This window comes from Camelus dromedarius, chromosome 4 (genome assembly GCF_036321535.1).
Source record: "Camelus dromedarius isolate mCamDro1 chromosome 4, mCamDro1.pat, whole genome shotgun sequence".
In the NCBI taxonomy this organism is placed as follows: domain Eukaryota; kingdom Metazoa; phylum Chordata; class Mammalia; order Artiodactyla; family Camelidae; genus Camelus; species Camelus dromedarius.
In genome coordinates, this window is record NC_087439.1 from 50,459,553 (window position 1) to 50,482,312 (window position 22,760).

The window sequence follows — 22,760 nt, forward strand, 5'->3', positions numbered from 1 at the left end:
TTACATTGTTCTTAGTTACCTGTAGTTCTGGAATGGATAATAGCTCCTCCCAAACTTGCTCAAAATCTCGCTGCATAGCGTCTAAATCAGTAGTGGCTAACTGAAGGACAAGAGTTTCAGGTGACTCAGCCTGATTAGGAGCAGTGAAGACGGGGCTCTGGATGTGGCTAGGAATATCAGGAACAAGTGATTGAAACGTAGCCGAAGAAACCTAAAATTGAGAAGGCATTTATTTATCTACATGAATCTGACACCAACAGTGATGGGTACACTCCAAGGCCATCACATCTTAAACTGGAATTGGCTGCAGTTCTGTATCTCTAACCACTTATGACTCCCATTTCTATATAATGAAACGACTTTTTTCCCTGCCCACCTGGCTCCAAATTTACTCCTTATTTACTAGCTTAATTGCTTTATCTTACGCATTTCAAGGTAAACTTCAAAATGGGTAAAAACAATCTTTAGAACTTAAATTTGTACTTTCCATGTAATATCTAGTATAGTGCTTCAAATAAATTTATTAAAATTGTTAACCACACAAGTCTTGGTTTACTACCTAGCTTGCTTTTTACTTACAAAAAATTACTTGTAAGCATCTATAACAAATGAGTTACCTGTTTCTATGGTTATGCTGATCCATGCTTCTGGCTAAGCAAGACTAAACATTTTTGGTTTTGTATTATATGGAGAGCTTTTTTTTTTTCTTTCAAATTATAAAGTTATCTATAGGCTAAGATTTCCTCGATAAAATCTGTTCCTAAAAATACTTTTTTTCATTCTTTTTTGCTTTAATGAGAGACATCAAAGGGACCGATACAGGATATATTAGATGTAGTTGTGGAGATTTGCTATTAACCAGATGTTAATATACCTCATTGTCATCTACAAATGGGAATGTCTCTGCCAAAAGCTGCATGCAGTTATCGAAGTACAGAGCATCTGGTTTGGGAATGTGGGCTACCTGGATAAAAGGGAAAGACATAAAGGAAGAAAAAAACTGCTCAGTGTTCATAAAATATTTACAATCTAGTTAAACATTTCTTTTACTTCAGAAGTCCATTTAGTGTGGTAAAGAGCACAGAATCAAAATAGACTGGTTTCAGTCTTGGGTCCCCCAATTTCTTGAGTGCTCTGGGCAGGTTATTTAACCTTTTTGAGCCTCAGCTGCTCATCTGTAGAAGAGGTGTGATAATGGTAACCAGTTCACAGAATTGTGTTGATTAAATCACCCAACATTTCAAGTGCTTTAGAAAAGTACCTGTCACAGAACCTTGAGTAATCCCTACTACTAGTTCTACTACTGTTGCAGCTGCATGAGACTTAACTACATGTTTTTAGAGCTTACAAAGCTCTTTATACTTTAAGTATAAGGATTAGGACATGTAATTTATTTCCTTCCAATCTTTATACTCCATGAAGTCAGGTATCGAACTCATGAGGCTGACACTGGGAAGCTGTCTCAAGGTCGTGAAAATATAGTAAAAGGCAAAGATGGAACTCAAATCCAGATGTTTCAACTCCTGGGTCAATGTTCTTTCCTTAAACTCTGCCATATACCTTCCCAAGAATTGAGTTCCCTGTACCTGGGAGTAGTTGGTAGATCCACTGGTTTCTGATGGGATGTGTTGGGCTGGCTGAACTGGGAGGAATTCACCTGTCTCTTCATCTAGTTGTAACTGAGCGAAAAAGGCTTTCTCTTGCTCCTTTTGGAGTTGCTCTTGTCTTTCCTTTTCAAGTTTTTTCTGTTTTTCCAGCTCATGCTCTTTCCGTCGTTGACTGAAGTCAAATACTTCTCGACTTACCCCAAGATCTATATCCTGCCTCCAAAGTATGTCAATTAAATCCATGTCCTATGTTTAAAACAAAAAAGGAAGGAGAGAGACCATGGTTAAAATGGTTTTAAAATGGCAGATACTACATAATTTACATTATGCCATTGTTGATGGTGGAGGGTGGGAAGATTACAAAGAATGGAACACATCCAATTTTCTGGGAGGACACAGTTAATTCTATTCAGTGTATCTATTCATAAAAAAGAAAACAAAGAAAAAACCCACCACCACCACCACCTACAAACACAGCTATCCATTCTAATCACTTATTACTTGGATTATTAACAATTTGAGTGATGGTAAGAGGCCACTAAAAGCAAAGTTACAAATGTTGCACATTAATGATCTTGAATCAAAAGAAATCCCACACTTGTTTAATGGAATATAGGAATTAGACCAAGCACTCTAAGTCACTGGTTTATTATGAGAAACGGAGTCTGGAAAACATGATTATGTGGAATTTTTTCTAAACGTGCCCAGCAAAACCCAAGTCAAATGGTCAATCTAGTAGTTCCACAATATCCCCAACGTTGGTCTTTCCTACAGTGGATTGTTATCTTTTCCCCATCACTTCTTGCCACTGTTATCTCTGTGGCTACTTACTGAAACAATTTCCTCTTGACTTGAGTTTTAGCTCCTGAGGTATGAACAAATGTAAAGTCAAGTCCTAGCAAATGGTAATCTTGTGATATGTGTGGGTGAAGCAAGAGGTTGCCTGTAGGTTACCCAAAGAACTGGGAAAGGGGCAGTGCCCACCAGGTTCACTTTGGAGAAATCATAAATAACCCTATACACAAACCACACAAACGAAAAACAAGGCTCCAAGGAAGAATGAAAGGGATTCAGTTTTAAGATAACAGAGGGAATCTTACAATGAAGGAATGGTTATTTTGATTTATGTAACAAGGCCAGGCCTAGGTACTATGTCCACATATTCCTAGAAACCACAAATGTGTCAAAAGCAGTTTTTTTTACTTAAAACTTCAGTTTTGGAAGTCTAAACAGGTAGGAAATTTAAATCTGTTCCCATTGAACAAATCCTCTATACTGAAAATAAAATGAGATGGAGACTGGAAAAATCAAGACGTAGAGGGAAAGGAAACTGGGAGCCTGAAGGCTGTCAGACACGGAGTGCATAGACATCAAGCTTTGTATTGTGATTCTGATGACAGCTGGCAGCATCGCATGGCCCAGTGCGTGTCCGGCTCTACTTTCAGCCTCCGAAGGACAAAAACAACATGGTTGCTGCTTCAGTGGGCAGTCAAGCTACTTCATCTAAAGGAGAAACAGACCACTCAGCCTAGACGCAGCCCAGCTGGCTGGATAGTAGAGGCCACCTCTAGCCTTGACTGAAAGTTGGTGTTAGAACCTTAAACACGATGAAACCCTGCTCCTGAGGTTCACAATTCTAGCCTTGAACAGTACAATGTATGGTAGAAAGCACACACAGTAGGTATTAAACAGCATCTATAGCTCTTCAGAAATGGCTAGGATATACCTGTTTTTAAGCCAACTTCTAATAAGGGCTTTCTGCATATGCCAAGCATTGTTCTAAGTTCTTTAGATACATACAAACCAATCCTCAAGACAACCAAAGGTAACACGTATCTATTTTACAGATAAGATTATTGAGGCTTAGAAAGAAGGGATACTATTGGGAAGTGCCAGAACAGGGATGAGTACTCAGGCAGCCTCCATCCTGGACTCATGCTTTTTTAACCACTAGCCTACATTAAAAATACGAAATCCAATCATTGCACGGTGGTTTCTAAATTAAGCAGGGTATAAAATCCATTGTTATATATAGACTTTGCCTCGACACCCTGGTGTGACAAAGTGGCCAGTTTACGGAAGGTTGGATCGAGCACAATGTTACCTGGATTATTTTCCTGGCCACGAGCAACAAAACAGTAACTGTAGAGCATTTGGTCATACATGGCTATCTTCTCAGGGGCTCCCCAATAAAATAAAGCATGAGAATAATTCCCAATTTAAGAATAATTTGCTTCCATTTTAATGAACATGTTTACCCACCGGTCATCTGAACAAGAAAAGTCCAACAGAAACCTACTTTAAAATTCTGATTAGGTTGGGCCTTATATTCTCAGTGAATCTAGATACAGCCAAGTAACCTATCTGGGCTGTTCTCCAAACTGGAACTAATGGACCAAGGTATTAGGTGTCCATCATGTCCACACCTACTAAATGCTAGCACTACAGGTGAAAGGAACGTGTGCTCATGCAATCTCAATTGAACTTGTTTCAATAAAATAAGCAGTACCTATTCTAACCCCCCTCAAAAACTGATGCAGTGTGTGCATTGAGCTCTTCAGAAGATCAGGAATAGAGAAACCCAAGTACCTGTCCCTGCACGTGGGGGCCACATGGACACATCCCTCCCTCATGTTCCTGGACTGCCCAGGCCTGGGGCTTCTTGCTAAGAGGTCCTAGGATAAAATCCAGTATCCAGTTTGATTTTTTTCATAAAAGAACTAAAAGAGCACTGAAGAATTTATGTTGGAAACACTTCACAAATATGACAATTCCAAAGTATCCCCAGAACCCAGGACTATGGGTTGGAGGAGATTTCCTAATATAATTTACTCTAAAATGATCAGTGGCAATCACACCAAGAGCTGATAGAACTGTTCTTTCCTCCCCACCCCTTTTCTCCTCATCAGATGAGATGTCCTGAGTCTGTTCAGATGGTTTAGCTATATATTTAGTATAATTGTTCCATCTTACTCCTACCGTACAGATGTTGGTGGATCACATGAGACACGTGGAAGAAGTTTCTCTATAAATGTGAAGTATGTGCAAGGGCTGTTATGCATCCTGGCAGTGATGGGCCGTACTTCTTGCTTTAAGTGAGACCAAATGCCAGGCCAAAGGACAATAATGAAGTTGTAGACATAACTCTAGCAGGAGCCTGAAATAACACTCGGCAATGAAGCTACTTGGTTCCTCCTCAGGGAAGGCCTGAAACTGACTACTGGGCGTGTGCAATATGTGTTGTAAATAAGATAAATAACATACACTTTAATGTACATACATAACACCAACTCAATTGCAGCTCAATTCCTGATATGACTAACTACCCTTTCATGCACAGCGCCAAATCAGTTACTTAAAATTTCCCGTAACATGGTTAGTAAAGGACACCCTGATGGGCCCTTATCAACAAACAGGAAAAATAAAATACAAAGTGCCATTTGGGTCAGCTCTTGAGCACCTGTTCCTGTTATCTGATCAGAGACAGTGCTGGACACTGGGAGGTGGAGGGGCTCTTACAGCCCTAGCTTAACTGTCTCCACCAGGAATGCCACCAAAAGATGCTTAAAGTGACAACATCTAATTGTTCTTAATGCAGGCTAGGCAGCCTTCAATGAGATCATAATAGACCAAAACAGGTTTTAAAGTGTTTTCAGAGGTTTCCCCCTGTATTTTAAAGTTTATTTTTATGTAATGTTTATTCCTGCAATGAGAGGTCTCTAAAAGAAAACATCTGCTTAAGTGAAAAAAAAAAAAAGGCTGAGTTTTAACTATGTTGAATTTCTAAAAACAGATGTTCTGATCAAATTCAGAATATAGCAACAATGGGTTCCTTGTCATGGCCTTGATACATCATATCATGGGTTACTCAGATTTTCACGAAAGTTTCAGAAGAAAAAACCTGGGGGGATTTGATATTGTATGAAATGTTCAAAGCTTTATGCTGAAAATGGAAACAGGAGAAGTTTGTCCACCCAAGACTCATTGGTGGGGAGCCCCGCAGGCCCAGAACCGTGTTCTGTGCTGACCACCAGGCAGTGAGCTGTCCTCAAGAAGCCCTGTGACTGGGCACATGACTTAAGCCACAAATGACCCTCTCTTTGCAAAGCTCTCGAATCATCTAAGAGGAAATAGTCCGGGTGGAGCCCACAACATATAAAAGCATGACAATGGACAGTGTGGAAGGAAAAGCCCCAAGGAGGAACTCAGCTACTCTGCCACAGACACCCAAGGCACTGAGGAAGCACGGCTGCCTTCTCCCCCTGGAGCCCCGAGGAGGAAGGCTGCCGCACAAGAGGGCAGACAAGAAGGGTCTGGGGAGGCAGAGGAATGTACAGCATTTCATCAGGTGTTTCCTTAAGGCTCACGGAAGAGTGTCCTGAGGGCAATGGAGGCAATGGCTGTGAGCCTTCACAGGCCATATGGAGCAAATGCGTCTGCAACTTAGGGGCTGAATTTTTTTCGTGGTCCTTTCATGATTCCTGAATGTGTTCCATATTTTGTCACTAGCTTGGCTTAAACAAAATAAGCCAATTTAATAAGAAACATAAATGTTTGACAATTTGTGTTAAATCACCATCTGGCCCAATGGAAACAGTCATATTGAAAATGTATATATATCATCATTTGCCATCTGGGTAATGTGTTACACGTTTTATGGGAATCTGAAGTTGGACTATTAACTCATACCACTTTAAAAGAAACATCTTTGTTCAGGATAAACAAATAAGAAAGGCCATGAACACAGAATCCCATATTAAATATGTCTTCTGCAAGCCAATTCAAGCTCAGGTCATCCAACAGCATCAGGAAAAATAAAGCAAAGATAATCACGATCTCCTCCTAAATTGAAGCAATTCCCTAAACTAAGGCTTTGGAAGAATATTTGAAATGAAACATAAAATGGTTTCTATTATACGCATTCAAATGTGTACATGAAGCTTGCACCTCCCAACCTTTCCCTCCCTTCCCTCTTCCATCCTCTGCTTTGTCCAGAGGATAACAGGAAGGTGGTGGAGGTTTCCTCTAAAAACAAATTTCACCAATAAATTGTGGGGAAAAAAAAAAAAAAGGCACAGATAACTAACTTTGTAAACAAAATGAAAACTGATCCTCACTTTCAACAGTATATGCCTTAAGACAATGTCTCAAGTAATTCCTTCTTAAAATCATTATTTCCCTTAAGAAAATAATACATCTTCTTTTAAAGTTTATCCTCCTGAGATCCCTTCATCCAAATACTAACTGCTAGCATTGGAGTCTAAGTTACACCTAGGAATGCTTTTCTTTCATACATTTCATTCTTTATATTATGCCCGGATGGTTATACTGTTCACCTAAAAGCAAAATCTGGTTTGATTTTTTTTTCCACAAAAGCTGCTCAAATATTTTTCGGCAAATCCAGATGGAACATGAATCACATCCTATCATCCACTAGAGTATAATAAACCAAGCCAAGAGCTATAGGAGGTTACAGAAACAACCGAGGGCATGCTTGCATTCTGAAGAATTGATTAAACAACAGCAAAGATCTTGATTCACAAGGCTTCACTTTGCTTCACTCACAAGTAAAATGACACCAAGCAAGTGTGTTTTTAAAATACCTCTCGCTGACGACTATTATATTTCATAAATATTTATCTTCCTATTTACTTCTCTTTGCTTCTTTCCTACTGCTTCATCCCAGGAAGACACACAAGGCAACACTAGTTGTTTTCTTGGAATTCTAGACATGACAGACGAGATGATAGGCTATTCTTTACAGTTTGCCCACATTCAAGTACTTTTGACTCCACTGGACTCATTTGCTAACTTTTTATTATATTGTTATAATAATTTGAATATATTGCTATAATAATATTACAGGTGATTAAAAACAAAGATCCGAAGAAATATATAAATATATATATATAGATAGAGAGAGAGAGAAAGAGAAAGAGAGAGAGAGAGGAGAGAATTACAGAATGTTAGAGATGGAAAGGGCCTTACAGTCATCTAGGCCAAGTGTAAATGTCACCGGGTTAATTTCTATGTAATTGCACTTTCATTTTTAAAAATAACTGGCCTAGCAACCGGTTTATATGTCAGCAGAGATTCCTAATAGGTAGTAATAGTTACCACTAATCCAAGTTTCCCTTCTAGAGAAATCTCACCAAGGATTATTTCCCCAATCTTCAATAACTAGCAATTTTTAACAGCATGAAAATTCTCAAGTACATACCAAGAGACGAATTATTCAACAAGTTAAAACCCTAGACCACAAATTTGCTGTTCCTTGGGTTACAGACGCATCTTTCTACCCTTTTGTCTTTCAACTAGAAAGAGGTCCAGTTGCCTCAAGGTCTAGTTTGTTACTATGTACAGACACTTTCATGAGCTGTTTCCTGTTCACAAACAAGTTTCTCAGCAGTGACTCAATCTAAGAAATATGATCCGGCCAATTTACTGGAACTCTCACCCATTATGCCTGTATGTAAAACTACAAGGCATGATGCAAAGATAAAGCTAAACTGGAAAGTGAATAGGATAGGAACTCGGACTATGATTTTCTCAAGCGTCACACACATTTGGCCAAAAACAAACCAGAAAAGACAGTTAATTTCCAAGATAGCAGGTGATCCCACTGCTACAGAAAGTTCATGGCTCCAACTTCCCCATGAGAAGTTTCACACCCAAATGCCAACAGAGTTTATTTTCGGTCACTTGTGTCTGAGCACGCTGCTGCTGCTGCTGGGTGGGCCCCAGTCAGAGGGCTCATCCAAGGGTTAACTGCTGCTCTGCCAAGAGAACAGCTTGCTTTGATAAACACACTTCAGGATACATTTTTCTCATCTCTTCCCCATTTTGTGAACAAGCCATGAATGTATTCAGTGCTGGATGCTGTCCTCCCCACGTGAAAGGCACTCTGTGAGCAGGTCTTCCATCACTATCATAATGATCCTACATAAAAATACCTCCCCCTACCAATATTACCAACAGAATCTTCCGGAGCACTGGATTTAACTCCCTAACTCACTTTAGCCAAAATACACTGAAATTAACCAAGCATGGACTACCTAGGGGGCTGAGATGTCCACCTTGAGATGAAGCAGCCCTGCGTGCTCACCCTCGTGTATCCTCCTCCCACAGGGCAGCCCCGTGAGGGAGGGCACTGCTCCAGCACTCGGACCGCTGGGGCTCCTTACAGCCACTTCTGCCACTTCCAGACTCCCCAATGATCCTTCACCCTCAGTGGGTTCTACATTTGCAAAAAGAAAGTATTTATTTCAATCTTACAGCTCCTTTTCAGATGTCATTGCCTACAATTAAGTTTAAAAGAAAAGAACCAGGACAGTCACCCCGGCTTGGGGGCCAAGTAAGTACTATACACTGTTTACTGCTGCTAGCCAAAGACCTGTGTGCCCGTGGGGGTGGCAGTGATGAATCTTAGATATGTGTATATTATATACTGTAATATAAGACTAAAACACTTAGCTTTTTTTCCCCATATCCTATTAAAATATATTCAGTGAAGGGGTCCTATTTAATTTTTTTTTATTGTGAACTTTTTCAAGTATGAAATATTTCTCAAAATAATGAGCTACTGGCTAAAACAGCACTTTACCAGCATGGTGATATATAAAATAAAGGTGGCCGTCAAGATTAATGAGATCAGTGTACGTACCTAAGTGGATCATTAATCCATCTACCCATCCAACGCCATTTGTGTAGCTCACCTCTCAGGTGCCAGGAACTGTGCAAGGTGCTAGGGACACACAGATAAGTAAGGGACTGTCTCTGATCTTAATTTTGAGACACATGTAGCAGCCAAGGCAGCACAGAGTGAAGTGTCACTAAACTGCACAGGAAGACCTCACAGAGGAGTGACAGGTGACACAGAGTACACCCATCACAGCTCCATGAGCATTCTACCCACTAAACAAGGGTTAAATTGGGTTTTCCCAAACGGTAGAGAAGACAAACAATCCATCTCCACTCACTCTGCCTTCTTGGTCTCCTCTCTTGATGGAGGCAGTGTTTTCCCCCAGAGGCTCAGATTCTCCAGCACAAGGAAAATTCTCAGAGACTTCCTCCTCCCATGTGGACTTTTTGGTCAGCATGACTTATCTCAGCCAAGATGGGAATTACACTAATGCCACAATGTCATGAAATGTGGCAACTGGGGGGGACCAGAGTACGCAGACAGCCCCTTTCATTTTTGAAACAGGGAAACAGGTCTAGAGAAATCACTTTCCCCAAGGTTAGAGGCCAAGGATTCCAAAACTACTACTGTCTACTTTAATAATTTTACATCTAACAACTAGTGCCAAGTTGTCAGAGGGAAAAAGATACATTTTTGCTTCACTTTAATTTTTTAATTATCACCTCTGGCTCCAGCTTGCCAGCCTCCAGGTGTCCCACAGCTCCTATTTCAAGGGTGTTAGCAGAATGCTTCTTGGTCTGCAGGAGTGTTTGCAGGCAGTGGAGCCTCACTGCACAGCATGAGAAGGGTAGTTTATCTCATTTACAGATGAACATATTTAGGTCTGGGGCATCAAGCAACCCTGTCCCAAATCACATGTTCAGCAAGCGGCAGCACCAGGACCCCAACCCACAACTAATTCTGAGCCTGTGGGCTCGTCCCACCAACACAGGACAAGGTCTATAGACTAATCTAGCCCGTGCCCTCTCCTGGGGTGGGACACCAAGGCTTGGAAGTTGGCCCTGCAGAAGCTCAGGCCTGCCTGTCCCAACTCACGGCAAATCCAGTCAACTGCACATGGAGAGCTTAGCATTTAAATCAATTTTCCCATCAAGCCAGTTTTTACCTGTACTTTGTGTATCTTATCTCAGCTTTCTTACAATGGTCTGATTAAACTTAGCAAACTCCTTCAGGGCATGAGAATGTTTTTTTAAAGAGAGAGCACCTGTAAATAGTATAAAATTAAAACGCTGCAAAAGTACCCTCCCAGTTACTCTTTCCCAAGGCAACCAGTGGCATCAGTTTTTTTGTGTGTTCTTAGGAAGATATTCTATTAAATACACACACACACACACACACACAGGCACACACACAAGTAGCATATAATCGCAGTGTTCCACACTTATTTCTCCCTATTTAATACATTTCCAAGATGGTTCTACATCAGGGCATGGAGGTGTTCCATTCTTTTTAATGGCTGAGCAGTATTTCATCATCAGGATGTAATATAATAATAATATAATTTAATAATACAATTATTTAACCAGTCCCTCACTGGCTTGTAAGTTATTTTTAATCTTTTGCTATTATACATGATGCTATAATGGATATCCTTGTACATAAATCATTTCACAAATGTGTAAGAATTATCTGTGGGATACTTAGAAGTGGAATTGCTGGTCAAAGAGTTTATGCATTTTTAATTTTGATAGATATTGCCAAATAGCTCTCCTCAGAGGCTGAACCCTTTACATCCTCACCAGTAATGCAAGATGCCCATTTCCCCACTCTTTTCCCCACTCGTGTGTCCTTGACATCTTGCACGAAGCATACTGGCACATGGTACCCACTCAATAGATACACAGCAACTCTTGATACAATGTCTCCTATATTAATTCCAGAACCATTTCAAAATCAGCCCTTCCACTATTTTTAAAGACAAGACAATAAAATTAAAGATACAGAGGAGAATAAACTGTACATACAGTCAGTTGGCCAGCAAACAGCATTTCTTTCATCTCCAGTCTACGTCCAGCCAAGCCAACCTTGGTTGGTGCCTTTGCAGCTGGCAAAACATCTGCAGGGGCAAGAAATGTACAGGCCATGGTGCTCACAGACAGGGCAAAGTCTCAACAGGTGAAACACTCAAGCATGACAGGCAAAATCAGCAACCCCAGCCTCTAAATGACAAGATAAACTTCAAAGAAAAAGCAAGTCCAACTAAAAACAGTACTACCATATGACCCAGCAATTCACTCCCCTCTTAGCATACATCAGAAGAAAACAAAAACAATTTGAAAAGATATATGCACTTGAATGTTCAATGCAGCACTATTTACAACAGCCAAGATATAGAAGCAACCGAGTGTCTGCCAACAGATGAATGGATAAAGATATGGTGTGTATGTGTGTATGTATACACACACAAATGGAATACTACTCAGCCATAAAGAAGAATGAAATTTTGCCATTTGTAGCAACATGGATAGACCTGGAGGGTAGTACGTTTGGTGAAGTCAGTCAGACACAGAAAGACAAAATACTGTTATATTTTCACTTATGTGTGTAATCTAAAAAATAAAACAAACGAATGTAACAAAATAGAACAGGCTCATAGATACAGAGAACACACTAGTCATTACCAGTGAAGAGAGGGGAGGAGGAGGGGCAAAATAAGAGATGAGGATTAAGAGTTACAAACTACTACGCATAAAATAAGTGAGCTACAAGGATACATTGTACAGCACAGGGAATATAACCAATATTTTAAAATAACTTTAAATGGAATATAATCTATAAAAGAAAAAGCAAGTCCAGCAAGGCTGCCCCATCTGCCAGCTTTTTAAAGACCAGGAAAAGGAATTCTGTCTAGGAATGTGTCTCTTAGGAACATGTCTGTTGGCCATTAAATTACATTAAGCACACACAACTGACTAAGGATCTTGGAGACCACAGTTCAAAGCCCAGGTTTATAAATGAGGATCCCGAGGCTCAGAGATGCTAAATGGGTAACTGGCCCTAGATCTCATCTGACTGAGTGGAACCCAGGAGGGGTCATCTGGTCAACTGACAAAAATCAGATTTCAAACTACACTTTCCTATTGCAATGTCTGTTCCTTAAATTCATGAAATATTAGGAATTACTCTGAAAACAGACTTGTACAAAACTGTTGTGTGGCATTCAACCCTACAGCCAAATTAACAGCCTATAAAACTCTGTTGTATGATCGAAGTCTGGGTCCTGCATTTTTCTGCAGAGAACTTTCCTTTCCCTACTCCTAAACTCTAAGCCCTGGGTGGTGTCTAAAGGCTGTGCCCATGCTCCATACAATAGGACTAAGAGCCTCCCATTTCTAAGCCCTGATTTCAGACAGCTAAGTCTCCCCTACAAAGAGCAAAAGTGGCTCTAAGTTTAAGCGGACCCCGAAGAACTCCCAAATCATGGGGTCAAGGCCGTGTACCCACATTCCAAATTTGACTGACCCATCCAAGGACTCACCAAGACCAAGTGAGAAACAGTTACAGAAACAGTTCTACATCTCCTGGGAGAAAGAAAGCCCTTACACTTGTAGTGCTTTCAGAGCACAAAACACTTCCGCTTACATCATATTGTCACTCAATCCTCACGCTACTCTGTGTGAAGATTAGTGACATGAAGAAACGGGTTCAGAAAGGTTCAATATCAAAGGTCCGTGGCTTATCAGCTGCATCTGCAGCAGAAGCAGCCTCTCTAAACCGGATGGCAGAGCCATAAATCAAATCACAGTTGAGTAAATCACAATGCCTCCCTTTCCTCCTCCACTCCTCAAAATAGAACTGGAATTCTGATTCGCTCTAAGGGTGCTTGCTCACTGCAGTTGTCAGTGGCTCCTTCCTTTAACATAGTGATCGCCACATCACCCAAATCTGGGTGACAGTTGTTTGTCCTCAGAGGCACCCAACCCACAGTTGGCAATCAATGTGTTAAATCAGTTTTTTTTTTTTTAATATTTTTTTTGAGGGGGGAGGTAATTAGGTTTGTTTGTTGGTTTATTTTTGATGGAAGTACCGGGGATTGAACCCAGGACCTCCTGCACACTAGGCACACACTCTACCACTGAGCTATACCTCCCCCTCTAAATCAGTTTGGCTAATAAGAAAACAGTGCTACAAATCAGGCCTGAACTTTTACCAAATGATCTCAGGCAATCTACCTAAACATTAAACACAGGAAGTGAAGCTCTCAGTCTTTTTCTCAAGGACAAAAGCTGTGTGTAGGTCTGATTTTAAATCTCTAGCTTTGGTAAAAGAATTTCTTAAAATATGAAAGCCAGATGTATGGAGTTTTCCAAAGTAAATGTTCACACAAATTGTGGGAATTATTTGTTCCTAATTAATATTCCTCATGAAAATATCATTATACTGTCCGACAAAAATACATGTCAAACATGGAATCGATCACCCTGTCCCTTGGTAGGCACTGCACAAAAAATCTTTGTCCTCACTGCCTGAAAATAATTTCTTTTCAAAGGCCTTTTCTTTGGTCTGGATCTGGTGGAAGTTTTAAGTTCTTTGCAGCCCTCTTGCCCGGCGCCCACTATGCTTCAAACACCAAGTAAACCAGGACCCAAAGCAGCAGGCTATCAGATCATCAGGTTCTGGTCTCCAACTGGGACTAGGGCATGCCATTTCACAGTAACTTTTAACCTCAGTTTCTTCATCTGTGAAAGGATAGGGTTAGGTTAGGTCAACCCTAAGATCCCTCCCTCTACCTCTGGTTCTATAAAGTCAAAAATATAAGTCTGAAAACTAATTTTGAATTTTAAAACAAGTTAATTTCAGCTACCTGCAACAGATGCTCTAAAGTGGTACTGTCCAACAGAAATATAATGCAAGCCACATGTGTAATTTAAAAATCTTTCGTGGACTTAAAAACAAGTGAATTTAATTTAAACATTTATTTCACCCAATACACTAAAAAATTGTTTTAACATGTAACCAAAATTTTTAATTACTGAGATATTAGAAGTGACAAAGACACACAGCATACACAACAAATCTCTTGTGATGTGATCATATGAAATGTAGTCCCACCAGAATAAAGTTACATTTAATAGAAAAATCTTATCCTGCTTCTGTTTTTAAAGTCACAATTCATTAAAATTAAAAATGCAGATTCTTAGTTAGACCAGCTCCCTTTCAAGTGCTCAAAGGTGACAAGTGGCTAGTGACAGTTCAGCTCTGGGGACCTACAGAGTGAGCCCTCCACACTCCTCAGTGGGGAATTTTATCCAACCAAACTCCTCTGTTTTGCAAATTACTTCCTGAGGATACAATAGGAACATTAACCCTTCCCAAGTACACTAGGTTGTATTCATACTGTTAGCAATTATTCGCAAAAAGCTACTTCAGTGACCTGAAGGTGCTAGTATGAGTCTGGGTTACAAACAGGGCTCATAATGGCTACATGGATCACCCTGAAGTGACTGAGCCACACAATTACCAGATTATTGCAAAGGTCATCTGAAGAATGGGTAGAAGGGGCTTAAGTGATGGGAAAGTACTATGTCTTCCAACTAAGGATATGATTTAATCCTGAGTTTGGAAATTACATCTCACTTGCTTTCAGATGTACACAACATTTGAAGATGCACAGTACCCACTGTTGTGGCCAAACCCCAGGCAGCAATTTGGACCTCTTAACAAGGAAATGGTAAGTAGTAGAGACATCACAGTTCATTCTCTGAAAAATCACTATAGGATTTTTAGGTAAATCTTTTCAATTAACTCAATAAATAAGTATGTAAGGACAATGGGTACCTGGTGAGCCTTCACATTAAGACTGGAGAATGAAAGATCACAGTGCCGATGTTCTAAATCCAAGTAAAGGTAAGTACGACACAATCTAAGTCATAGTAATAATGGCCCGTTTACTGTGCACTTCTGTGTGCTCAGCACTCTTCCAAGTGAGACAAGAAAGAAGGGGGCAGGGCCCAACCATGAAAAGAATGACACAGCAATTAGCACCAAGATGGTGGAAGATTCAACTCCCAGTGGACCTTGAGCTTCAATATACGCTCATTAAAATACAATAGCATGCTAAAGGCACTCCCACAGCTGCCAGGGTATTGTCAAAGCTGATCATAACAGGTCAAAAAGTGGGTGATGGCCCAATTCCTGGGAATCCCAGCCCCTTCCCCAAAGTAGATGGAATAATTCCTCCCACTTGCTAGCATATGAAGTTACCAAGCCCGTAAAAACTAACAACCCCCACACCTAGTGGCCCATCTCGGTTTGTTTTTTTTTTTTCCTAGTTGACCCCATGCTGAGGCTGCCGTCTCCCTTCTGAGTTAAGATGGCCCACACTCTGTCTATGGAATGAGTATGCCCTGGGCCTCTCACTCCCTTGCCATCCAAGTGTGTATCTACTTTTACTTTAAACTAAGCACCCAACCCCGCACCTCATGGCCTTTCTCTTACCTTCTGAGACGGCCTGCACTCCGTCTATGGAGTATGTGTCTCTCTGAATAAATTTACCTTTGCTCAGCTATGGCTTGCTCTTGAATTCTTTCTTGAGAAGCCAAGGACCCTCATTTGGCAGGGCGCGTCCCAGGGACTCAACTCAGACCTGGGACACGTCCCTCCTCTCACTCCCCATTTTTGCTGCATCACAAGCATTTGTACCCATGAGCTCACATACATTCACACTTATCTGCAAGGCAGGGAGCATTATAATCCTCACCCTTCTGGAGCAAGGAAACTGAAGTACGGTGAGGTGGAAGTGATTTTGCTCGAAGAACCCCCTCTTGACAACAAGACCCCACCCTGGTTTATATTACAGAAGCACTCAAATAACAGAGACTCTTACTCAGAATAACTCAGGCCTCCCCCGGTGTAGGGCCTGCTGGGGCTCCCTGCGAACATGCCGTCTGGGTGGCTCTGGCCAGTCAGGGAGAACTGAGATGTAATACCTGTCCTCACAGAACTGTTTTTCGTATGTGAACGCCCCTTAAAATACAGAGGACAAGCCGGGGGTCAGGTACCAATGCTGTTAATAAATTCAACTCCTATTGCAGCTGTCAAATGAACACAAGACACATCCAATTGGGAGGTTTCTGGGTCTAACTACTATATGAAAAATAGAAGGTAAGCTCCTCACTTATTTATATATCAGACATTGCACGGGAGCCACCAAGGGCAGTAGGTGTAAAAGGTTTTCAGCTGTGTCATCTCCCTCGTGGATGTTATAGAAGATCCTTCCCTTCACCACTCTTCTTTTCATTGAAGTATAGTTGACTTACAATATTAGTTTCTGATGTACAGCACAGTGATTCAGCTATATATATATTTTTTTCAGATTCTTTTCCATTAATGGCTATTACAAGATATTGAATATAGTTCCCTGAGCTACACAGTAGGTCCTTGTGTTTATCTATTTCATACATAGAAGTGTGTACTTGTTAATCCCAAACTCCTAATTTAGCCCTCTCCCCACCCCGTTCCCCACCACTCTACCTTTTTTAAGGCTAGAGTTACTTAGGGGTTGTTATTATAAAAGAAGTATTTCAGTCTTCAAAGACTAAAAGACGGGGTTGGGGTTGGGAGAGGACAAGGCCACAGAGGTCAGCTCAGTTCATGTCTGGTTTCAGCCTTCCTTTAATGCACTCCCACCCTCAACTCGTTTGTACAACTCGCCTGTGGACACTGCTCCACCTCCTCCAGGATGTCCTCTCTGAGCACCTCAGTTGGAAGAGACATTTTCTCCTCTGCACTGTCACATATCACAAATGAGCTTATATAAATACCAAGTTCCTAGAGGGCAGTAACAGACTCACCCTCACATTTGTTGAGCAATTATTAAATAAGTACCAGGCACAGTGCCAAGACACCAGAGTTACAAAAATGACTAAAAATACAGTTCCTACCCTAGAGGAAGTCGCACCTTAAGCAGAAGAGATAAAGATGTAATTTATACTCATGATATGAAACATGCCCTATAATCCAGGTGTACAAAGAACAAAGGGACTGATTAATTAGGAGAGAGGGTAATTTGAGAAGCAAATGTCCTTCAAGTAGGACAATATATTTGCTACATTATCTTGGAAGATTAAAACAACTTTATGTCCTGAACATTCCCTAGGGCGTGTTAATACCCAATAAATAATTGTGGAATGAGTAAGTTGCATTCAGGCTTAGAACTCTTATTTTTTATTGTATACCTAAGGCGTGTGAGGCTAGAGTTCTAATTACTTAAGTGACAAAGGTACCATGTTTAATATAATTTATGACCCAACTACTAGCCACAGTAAAATTATTTAACTTCATTCACAGTGATAATAATACGTCAAACTATTTTTGGGGTACTCTACTAAAAATGAAATATTATACCTTAAGAACTATAAACACACACCCCTTAAAGTTAACAACAAAAGTGACTTTTTGCAAAGAGCAAATGTGGCAGTATTTTCAAATATCCATTAAAGAATCTGGAACCTGGATAAGATAAGTTAGTCAATATAAATGCTGATTAAGTATATTTTCTTTGAGGGAAATAGCTAATAATAGAAAAAGGACAGGAAAGTGGGTAACCTCACTTTCCCCTCATTCTAGACTTTGTCTCTAAAGTGGTAACCTATCACCGTAATATTTCAACCTCTTCTATTATCCTGTAGCCTCCCTTACCATCTCCCCTCAGTACCCAGACCTCTTCAAAGTCCCCAGTAGAAAAGGTAGTCAAGAACCAGAGATATGGCAGATGACTTTTAATTCCACCTTGAAAATTAGAAAAAAAAAAAGTCTAGTTTATCTTTTTAGGACCGGTTCCTTGCAGCTATAGGCTGGAGAAATGGTAAACATCAGCAGTAACAATCACCGCATCAAATAAAACCACTCTGCATTACAGCACCGGACACTCTGAGTAAATGAAATGTACTTGGCCCCTCTGGCTTTACAGCTTTCATCGCTTTCTCTGTCCTCGCTCGCACTAGCCCAGTATGAACAGGCTGCAATCTGAGAAGACTGTGGGGACCTGCCTCCCTGCAAAGAACAAGGCATTCATATCCTGAGATTTCAAATTGTCTCTAGAAGTCAGTGCATCAGTTCCACTGGGGCTGGCGCCACCACCTAGGAGCAACTGGAAGTGTGTGAGGATGAGGGAAGGGCGGCTCTTCTTGGTGGTCACAATGACGCTAAATATCCCATCACATGAGACAATCCTCCGAAGAGAAGTCTAGTCGGTTTGCCAGGGGCACCCCCTTTAATAAACACAGAGTGAGCTCCTTAAGCCGGGGACACTAACTCATCTTTGTAAAGGAGTCCCGCCTTCTTTACACCTAAGAAAACACCGTTAGTCATTAGACCAGGAAGGAAAGAAAGAAGGGAAGGGAGAGCAGTTAGCTCGGACCTTCTGAACCCCGTTCTGCCACCAAGAGTAGGATGGCCCTGGACAAGTTACCTGACCTCTTTAAACTGAATACGTTTCCTTGTCTGTGAAATGAGGGTGAGCATCTGCCGTCACCACAGGTTTACTGTCAAGGTCAAGTAAGAGAGAACAGGGCCAGGACCTAGTGCAGTACCAGCAGATGTTCAGTAAATATTAGCTTTTTCTTGCCCATGAAACTGTCATTGTCTCTGTTCTGATGTCTTATAGCATCAAAAGGCTGGTTCTCTCCACAGCGTGGCAAGCGAGTGGGTAACGTGAACCAAAATGAAAGACTATTTCCTCAGTGTCCATTATTATCTCTGCCAGCACGTGCACACACACACACACGCGGTCCCCGAAGCTTTACGACACAACTGTGCTGTTATCGAGTGAACTCTGGAAACCTGTAGCACAGGGCAAGTGACGTGCACTCTGGAGCCCCAGGCTGCCAAAGTCCCACAGGGACACATGAAAGGAGTCATTTCTACCCACATCTCTGGGGAGAAAAGGCTTTATTTATTAGAATCGACAGAAGAAATGTGAGGTCTCCCGAGCTCTTAAGATGCTTTCCCTCCTTCTGAACCTCCCCAATTTCAAGACCCAGAGGCCCAAGTCCTTCAGCAACACCAAAATCATCCACATATAACTAGTCCTGCCCTGGCATCCAGGGGCACGTCATGGGGGCAGGAGACCCAGAACCTGCCAACAGTGGGAACATTTATGTAACCTGGGAAACTCCCTACGTGGAGCCTCCATCTGCACTCGAGGGGAATTCCTAAGATTTCAATAGTACTGAATTACTCTGTGGTCACACACGTGCGCTCCACTAACCAGAGGCAATACATAGCAGAGAATGTTCCGTGAAAGTCAGAATAAAATAGGCCCCATGGTCTATGGGATTCCCATGCAACTCACCTCCAAGCAGGTGTGACAAGAGCCCCAAAGGCAAAGCACCAGGTCTGACCTAAGATTCCTGAGAAGATGGTTGGGAGAAAAGTGCAAGGACCTGGATGGCAAAGAAGGTTCCAGTCCCGGCTCTAGCTCTTACCAGCTATGCAACTGCTTTGGTCATTTGCCCGTGGCCTCCAGATCCCTGTCCATCCTGCCCTGGCTCCGTCCCCAGGCTCCCTCGCCAACGGGCTTCCAACTATGTTCCACCAAAGGTCTAGGAGAGAGAGGCAGGGGACACAGGAGAGATGCTGGAGGGTAGGAGGAAGGGCCCCCCTCTCCATGGTCCCAGCTCCTATCTCAGTGCCACATGCCAGCTTCTAGAGGGCAGGCCCAGTCCTGAAATTCTACCTCCTCCATCTCTCCAGCCCCAGGGGTGGTTAAGTGGCTTCCTGAGGCTGGGCATCTCTGGGTTGTCTGTCTGACTTCTCAGCTCTTCCATCACCCGTATCAACCAAACTCTGGATGGCCTCTTAACCTTTCCAAAGAGTTTTCTCAATAATGACAAAACCTACCTTAACAGAGTTGTTAAAAGAACTAAAGAGAGTGAGTGTTTACAACACAAGTAAATACTCAAAAGTGGTTTTCCTTTTCTCACAGGGAGGATGACCTAAGTGCATGTTGAAGAACAAACTGAAGTTTTACAGAGTCCAAAAAGCTGTATCCCTCCCAGGTCCAGTAAAAGGAATCCTTTGAACTAGGTTTCTTTTTCTTCCCAAACTCTTCCCCTTTACACTCCCAACCCCCACCACCTCAATCCACTGCATCAAGGATTCTCCCAAGCACGCAACTAGTAGTTTCCAGCAGAGGGTGAACCTCTGTCTCTGGAGAAGAAAGAACCTGGACCCACAGGATGGTTCTCATTCTCCACCTGGTCTCAGCTTGGAACCAGCAGAGGGAGAACACCGGAGCTGGGGGGTGGGTGGGGAGCCCGAGGGCACAAAGCAAACTGTCCTGGTCCTGTCCTTAGTGGCTGGTTTCTCAATGTATAGTTAGTTAATCCTGCTGCATTGAGAATTATCAAAAACAAAAATGGCTTCTTCGAAAATTGGCAATTTTTCCTATTGCAAGTAAAAAAACAGACAGTTTTTATTTTTGGTGGTTTTCATGACCAGGACTACAATGGTTAAAATAATGGGGGAGGGGCCCTAGGTCAAAAAAATTCATGATTCTTCAACACTCTCACAACACAGCAGCAAGACTCCCCAACTCAAGGGCTGTAAAACAGACCAGCAAGGAGCTCTGGTTCTTGAGTCACCCCTCGGGCACCTGCCACAGGTGTGCACTGCCATCAGGGGTCATGCCCCCGTTCCTATTCTGTTCATGGAAGGCAGCAGAACCCGCAAAATCATATCTCCCTGTATTCTAACCCCTCAGGCTGGGAAAAGGTTGGGTTTTACATCCACATGTGCTATTACAATTTGGTGCTGAAGCAAAGCAGATCAAAGACTGTCAAGTCTGGAGTAAAGCAAGTTTCTCTTCCATTTATCAGCAGACCACCTACATACACAGTTAATACCGTCCCTGCCTCACACAGACACTGGGGCGTGGAGTAGCTGTGAGGAGATGGTACTAACCCACCCTAAACATCAGCTACATTCCTGAAAAGGGAAAAGCACATTTAATGGGAAAAATGATTCACTGAAACACAAGTGTGCACTGCACATGGCCTAAATGTTAACACCAAAACTCTTCTGTTTTAAGATATTTAAACATATATTCAGCGCAAAACAAGAAGAGAATACTGTATTTTAAATCTTAAATAGGATTTAATAGGAGGAACAAGTTAAAAGAATTTCAAATTACTGATGTCTTGAGTTTGAAAAGCAGGCAGCTTCCCGAGGGGAGACTGAATGGACCCCTCCAATGGGGTGGGGTGATGGCCACGGCAGGACAGGAATTGGGCTGCACAAAAGAGGGGCCTGGCAACACTGGGGAGAGGCCGTGGCTGGTGGGGGCGCCCACTCCCTGCTGGGCCTGTTCCTACCCTGTCTGCAAGGCAGGGCTGAGACAGCTTCACAAAGCCCTGAACCACACCCTCAAGTGGGACTGCTGCAGTGTAACTCACACACACACACACACACACACACACACACACACACACACACACACACAAAATTCGGAAGTTAGCCCCAGTATCCAACTATGTAAACAAGAAACCATTCAGCTGAATACAAACGGTAACCACTGTGCTCAGAATATGAAGCTGACTTTACCGAGCAGATACAGAAAATCAAAATGCTGAGTTGCTAAAAGTGGCCTTGTAGATTTCAGGTTTTTATTTTTTTTAATAGAGGAAGACGATGAGGCCCAGGAATGCAGAGCTCAGAGCTTCCGAGAGGAGGGCAGTATCCTGGCCTGGCCTCCAGGCTCTCCACCCTCTCCCATGTCTGTGTTCTGTCCTCATTGCCTTTTCTATGTGATTCCCAAATAATCTACATTGTGCATTGTTCCAGGCCATACTCCTAAGGAAACAGAAAAATTCTACTGACCCACTTGGAGGAAATCTTTTAATAACAGAATCATCACTCAAATCGCCATGAGGGATTAAAGAGCTCAAGTTATATTTACTGAATTTCAAACATTAACCAGGCACCTTAAAACACAGTTCCCTGATTTAAGTGTTAATCATAAGGTTGTGAAGGTCAGTGAGCAAATATAAAAACACATCCTTTCATGAATTAAGACATCCTAACCAGACTGTCTGTATCACTATGTAAATACCTTCCATGGGCACGAAGCACTGAGCTAGATTCTCCAGGGCACTGATTCTCAAACTGACTGCACAATGGAATTCCTTCAGAAGCTTGAAAAATTACTGATGCCTGAGTCCCACCCTCAGAGATTTTAATTTAATGAAGGATATGGCTTGGGCATCAGTATCTTAAATACCAATGACTCTAACATACAGCAAATTTTAAGGAACATTGCTATAGGGAACAAAAAAATTATGTATAAAGTGGAAACAACCCAAAAGTCCATCAACTGATGACTGGAGGAAAAAAGTGGTATATCCATATGGAATAGTATTCAGCAATAAAAAGTACGTTTGATTCATGCTACAACATGGTCAAACCTGGTAAACATGTTAAGTGAAAGAAGCCAATCACACAAAATTACATGT

The 22,760-nt window shown here is 41.8% G+C and overlaps 1 protein-coding gene and 1 non-coding gene across 4 annotated transcripts in view; both read right to left on the reverse strand.

The window, feature by feature from the left end:
- NFE2L2 (NFE2 like bZIP transcription factor 2) overlaps positions 1-22,760 on the reverse strand; it is a 30,469-nt gene that overhangs the window by 2,082 nt on the left and 5,627 nt on the right. For 2 of the 3 annotated variants that reach the window (XM_010991198.3, XM_031451711.2), the window contains exons 2-4: positions 1,587-1,853; positions 875-964; positions 20-211 (exon numbers count right to left, since the gene is read on the reverse strand). In XM_010991198.3, the coding sequence (XP_010989500.1) occupies positions 20-211; positions 875-964; positions 1,587-1,853 (549 nt within the window). The remainder of the gene's footprint in view (positions 1-19; positions 212-874; positions 965-1,586; positions 1,854-22,760) is intronic. The other variant, XM_031451712.2, reaches the window with a different exon arrangement.
- TRNAT-AGU (transfer RNA threonine (anticodon AGU)) lies at positions 13,328-13,399 on the reverse strand. The gene has a single exon. It is a non-coding gene; the product is annotated as a tRNA-Thr (tRNA).